Raw genomic sequence first — 5,877 nt, forward strand, 5'->3', positions numbered from 1 at the left:
TGAAAGAATGCCCTTCCTCACGCAACCCTCTCCATTTACCCGGGTTTGGGACCGCTCCTAAGAGTGCACTGGCTTGTGCAGTTTATATATATGTGTGTGTGTGTGTGTGTGTGTGTGTGTGTGTGTGTGTGTGTGTGTGTGTGTGTGTGTGTATAGCTGGCCAAATGTATAGGGGACAGCATTCATATTGTGCATCACTGGGACTTTCCTGTCAGCATGTGCTGTGTCTTGATAATCTCTTTCCAGAGAACTGCTGTACACATACTGTAGTCTGTGCAGCACAATTCTGTGTGTCTGTGTGCAGCAATTAAGGGTCTGTTCAGTCAGACAGGTTTAATCAAATATTAAACATAGAAATAAAACATTCAACAAATGATTATTAACATTTAAAATAAAAATGATAACACAAACTATTAAACATCAACAAATTCATCTCAAACTAAAACATAAAGTGCTTGTGGAGGTCATGTGAGGTTACTGTTCATCAGCACTCCTCACTCTCCTTTATGGACAAAGTAACCCAACATTTTAGTTACGCTCCAAAGCAAAACGCCTTCAATTGAACATGTTCATGATTCAATTACAACAATTACAGATATAACAGTAATAATAAAGAAACAGGAGCAAAAAAAGAAATTGTAATAATTGTAATTGTAATATAAAGAAAATATAAGTACTACAAACATAAACAAATATTCACACATATGTGCATTTATATATATAAGTACTCAGTGTCACAAAAATGTATTAGCGTCTATGTATAAAATGTTCATGATTATGATGTGTGTGTGAGTGTATCAGTGAGTGTCTGTATGTGTGTGTGAGTGTGTGTGTGTGAGTGTGAAAAGCCCTATTCGGACGGGACTAGTTTTCCAAACGACATTCAAGTTAGAGTTTTTTTCAGCCGACGTCTGTCATTTAATGTATGGATTGGGACGGGACTAACATCTCTGTGTTAATAACGGAGGTAGGAGTGTCTGTGTTTTACATGTGGCCGTTGCACAAGACCACATGTCCAGGATGCGCTTCCGTTTCAAACAACACTTAACTACTTACTTCTCCAATTTCAAACAATGCTGGCCATCTGTTTCGGACCTCTGTAATCATTGGCTCCTGAAGAATTTCTTGTCGTCGGTATGAGAAGGTACGCTGCATCTTTTCCTTGATAACGGTCTCGTTATTCTTTTTTTTTTACCTCGGTCAATAGAGCAACCCTTTCCACCTCCAGGCTGTCATTGGTTTCACCTCTCGGATGGTTTGGACAGAAATTAATCTCTGCCCTCCGTGGCTTTTTTATGTTTGCAGCTGGTTTTCCCTGGCCTTTCTGTTTGTTTTTAAGTGAGTTGACTGTGACTTCTGGGTGTCCAGCTCGGCCAAGCTTGGTGCGGAAGTTCATCATCTTTATCTTAATATAGTGCTTCCATCCACAACACCCAGTCCGTGTTCCTTTCTCACGCAAACATGGATGGGTTTGTATCAAGGCCTCAGCAACTTTTTCAAACTGATTGTCCTTTGGATATGCTGTATACTTGATTATTTCTTCTGCAATGCCTTCAAGAATATCAGATCTGAGTTTGGGCGTAAGAGATAGGAGAGTTCCACTTGCATTGAATTCATCATTTCCCTTCTGGAGCTGCATCTCGGCACAATATGAAAATCGTGGCACTACAAAATCTTTAGGCCAAGTGCAAGACCGGGAGTCAGGAGATGACAATATGACAGTATCATTGCTGCTACAGGAGTCAACAGATGCTGAATCACTTGGTTCTTGTGACGAGGAGCTGCAAGATACATTGGAGGGAGTAACTGGGATTGTGGAGCAGTTATCTTTAGTGGATGGAGCTGAGGATATTGCGGAGGTGGTAGCCTCACAAGGTAAGTATACCACTTTCAAAGTACTGCGATCTTGAATATCAGAAATTGATAAGAGGTTCATGAATTCGTTTCCAAAGTCTACGTCTTTGTATTGAAGCCTAAACTGCTCTGTTACTCCAAAGAAGGTCTTAATTTCAAAAGCCAATTCATCCACAGAAGACGGTATTCCGGATTTAATGGTTAGTTTTCTTGCATCATCTTCACTTCCAAAAAGGACTCTGAAGCTAACTGGTCCTGCCATCCTGATTTTTTAATCTAGAATGCAGACCCAAAAAACATAGGAATTGTCTTATTAATAAATAAAACATTGATGTTAAAGTTACTACATTCTTTTAAAAAAGGTACTGAAAGTCTTATAAATAACACCTTTGATGACGATGTGTCTCTTCAGGGTTACCATACGTTTGGAACAAACTGTATAGGCCACAAGTGGATAGCAGTCTGTCAGTTCTTCAAGCTGAACCAGGGCAACCTCTTTACCTGGTGAAGAAGTCAACTCAAAAGATCTGAAGTGGTCTCTATACCATGCACACAATAAACGCACAATGAAACTCAGCTCATCTCCCTTATGCACATTTGTAGAATTTCTGCAAATTCTGGCATTCCAGCAGTTGAACCACATGCAATTAACATTCCATTTTTGTAGTTAATTCCTCTAGTGGTGACACTTTTTGCAAGGTGAACTTGACTGATATTTGGATACTTCTGCCTGAGAGCCAACACAACTTCCTTATTCAGAACATCAACCTGGACTGTAGAGACATTTGAAACTTCCAAATTTGATGTATTGAGTGTGGATGAATATATGTGGTAACTGATGAATTGCTGGTGTTTGGCTGCCAGTGTGAGTGCAATATTCCTGAAATTATTTGTGTGTCGAGCTACTTGTTTAAAAAAGCTATGTTTAGCTTCAAATCGCATCGTCCATAAACCTAGAAGAGGCCCAAAACACTTAATCAGGTGCGGGTAATGCTCAAGATAGTGGTGTTTAGGTAAAAGCTTTACGTCCGGGTTAAGCTCGAGTAGTCTCTGTCTGTGTTCAGACACTTTGACATCAAGATAAGCAATTGTCTCATCAGTGTGAACTGGTGCCACAGCTAATTCTACAATTTCCTTCAGGTCTAATATCACTTGCCAAGCAAGCTCATCCTCTGGAATCAAGTCTCCTACTAGAAATGGAAGCAATCGAATTAGATTCCAATTCTCATGGGCGTTGCCACCTATTGTCTTCTTACATGAATAGCTGTTTGGTATAACTTGAGATCGATTTTTTTTGTCACTCCACTTATAGGGAAATTTGACGATTCGTGTGTTAAGACATTCAAGACTGAAATACTTCTTAGAGATGAGAACACTGAAACATAGTGCCAGTTCAGAAGGGACAATACCCTCAAATAAGTCATGCACTATATCTGGGGGATAGCCTGTGTTAACGTGAAAATGTTGAAGATTTTCTGTTAAAACACACGCTCTCTTCACACCAAAGCAATTTGTGTCAGTTTCCTGTGCAGACTTTACATGTGCTTCATGTATTTCTTTTGTTCAAAGCAAAAAAGCACCTGAATGAACATCCCTTGTTTGAATATCTACTTTCTGAGCAGTACAAAATCGACAAATATACTGGCCAGAGAAGCTCTCTACAAAACCAGCCAATCTGTGGGCTCCCAAATTGTCCGCTACAACACTATGGACTGTTCCTTTGACAAACTTCCCAAGTTTTGAGCTGAAAACACCATGCTCTTCTAAAGTACAAAGGTCTTGTAAAAGTGGCTCTAGAATTTTTCCATAGCCATATACCTTTACATCGTCACTTTTGCACAAAACCGTTAAATAAATGGAAGACGGTGCTGAATGAGAGCCTGGTGGCAAGTTATTCAGAATCCAGTACACACTACACAATTTGTGTTTTTTTCGCGATGTACCCAGGGGATTACATAGCTCAAAATCATCGATGTACAAAGTTAAACAAATTCGCAACTCATCACCTGACAGGAAAGTGTTGTCCTTAAAATACAAACCGTCTCTTATAGAGCGATACTGCTGATTATCCAACTGGTTTGTACTTTCCTGTGTTCTGTGGCTACTGATAATACCGTTTAACACTGCAGTACAATCAAGTAGCTGCTGTAAAGACTGCAGTAATGGGATATACTGAAATGTCCTGCTCTTTTTTTGGTCCAGAATAAACTCCACTGGCTCAACAATATTTAACAAATCCTTATAGTACTCTTTTCTCTTATAAGTTGTAGAAAGGGGACCATCTTTCCCTATTGATTTTACTAAAGGGTTAGATTTACACAGTACATCAGCTAGTTCCTTAATAATTAAGCTATCAACTTCAAGGTTTTAGTTTTTGAAAAAATCTGAAAGACTGCTACAAGTTACAGGCACAGACACAGTACTTAAGAGGAAGTGTAGTTCATCAAGTAGTTCATCAATAGCTGTAGATGGCACATGAAAAAACATTCTGACAAAAGAATGTAGTTAACTGAACATTTGCTGCTGTTAACTTCCTGTGTGTTTGATATGTGTGACTCAAAAGATTCTTCCAACTTGTGAATGTACATGGGCAATCTGCATATAGACAGGGATATCGGCAATTGCGACCATAGTGGAAATGTTTCAGCCTAAAATGTTTTAGCAATTTATACCGGGTAGATAATGAAATGTCACACACTTTGCATGGCCACATTCACATATCTGTGAACAAAGACAAAAGAAAAAAAATCAGTTACGTCCAAATATTAAAGAATCAACATAAATAATTTAATTTATACTTGATTTTACTGTAAGTCAAAATACAGCTCCTACTACTAATAATAATTTATTAATAACTTTTTTATAACAATGAAATAACTACATAGGTCCAATTTATAAGAAACTATGGTTGATTGCAAGATGATATTAGGCTGTTCATGTCTGTAAAATATGTTTTTAAATATGTTTTTAACTATGTATGTTATGCTTTTTTTATGTTGAATCATATAACATTCAAACTGAGATTAATTGTTCATAATCAGATGTATTGATTCTTCTATGTATTAAAAAACAATCTTTGTAGCATACATACAAGGTCTAGGAGGTTGTCCCACCATTTAGATGTAAGAAAAGATGCTTGATGTATCTGAAAAGGAAAAAAAATGGTTTTAGTTAGAAACAAAAGCATACTTTTGATTATGAAATTACAAAGCCAGCATTATATTTTTAGAGAATTATTAGAATAGTACTGTCATTTACTAATTGCAGTAGTTTATAACTGTCTTTATTTGCCATCAAACGTTAAACCACAGAACAAGAGCAGACCAACAGCAAAAGACACAGACGGGGTAAAACCATGGTTCACATAGAACACCCGACCAACTGGCAACTGTTGGAAGTTATCCATGTACGATTTAAATACATTTAAAATTGCAGTTGGTTTAGTAATCGTTTAATGACACATCGCTATTTTAATCTTTAAACAGTTAACACCTAAAACCATTTTTTCCTCTCGGATTTAACTTAAGCTATGCACGTGGCCAAAGTTCTAAGTTATGTTATTCAGGTCAGAAAATACGGAAATTAATATAATGTTAAACCAAAAATAAATACGCATCCCAGTTACTTTTAATTATACTGTCTAGCTGAAAAAAGTAGCTTAAGGGGAAAGTAGATAAAGTTAGCTTTTATAAGAACCATGTGCAAGTTAGTTAGCTAACATAAGTGGAATAAATGCAAATTGATAGTCAGTGCATTGATACAGTTTAATACGATATCAACAGCAGTAATAACACACACACATATATATTGAAAGCAGTCAACTTTTATGCGATGAATACATATGTAACTTGCCTTGCAATCAGGTTGATCCAAGAAGATGATCTGATGTAAGATGGCGAGGAGAACGGTGTTTTTTTCAACTGCCTCTGCTGGTTGCTGCTTTTTTTTTTTTTTTTCATGTGCATTGCCATAGACATGTGTATGTGCAGTACCGCTCCCTACCGACTGGAGTATGGATAATTT

General features: G+C 37.4%; 1 protein-coding gene across 1 annotated transcript; it reads right to left on the reverse strand.

Annotated features, from left to right (window-relative positions):
• Positions 1 to 123: 123 nt before the first annotated feature.
• LOC124376805 lies at positions 124 to 5,430 on the reverse strand. The gene is made up of 4 exons (XM_046836087.1): positions 4,946 to 5,430; positions 4,527 to 4,575; positions 2,242 to 2,393; positions 124 to 2,130 (listed from the first exon to the last, which is right to left on the reverse strand). The coding sequence occupies exon 4, from the start codon at positions 2,114 to 2,116 to the stop codon at positions 1,178 to 1,180; it is 939 nt and encodes a 312-aa protein (XP_046692043.1). The 5' UTR covers positions 2,117 to 2,130; positions 2,242 to 2,393; positions 4,527 to 4,575; positions 4,946 to 5,430; the 3' UTR covers positions 124 to 1,177.
• Between the last annotated feature and the right edge of the window lie 447 nt (positions 5,431 to 5,877).

This window comes from Silurus meridionalis, chromosome 23 (genome assembly GCF_014805685.1).
Source record: "Silurus meridionalis isolate SWU-2019-XX chromosome 23, ASM1480568v1, whole genome shotgun sequence".
Lineage (NCBI taxonomy): Eukaryota > Metazoa > Chordata > Actinopteri > Siluriformes > Siluridae > Silurus > Silurus meridionalis.

Coding starts and splice junctions, on each gene's coding strand:
- LOC124376805 (XM_046836087.1), bottom strand. CDS start 2,116: ATGGCAGGACCAGTTAGCTTCAGAGTCCTTTTTGGAAGTGAAGATGAT.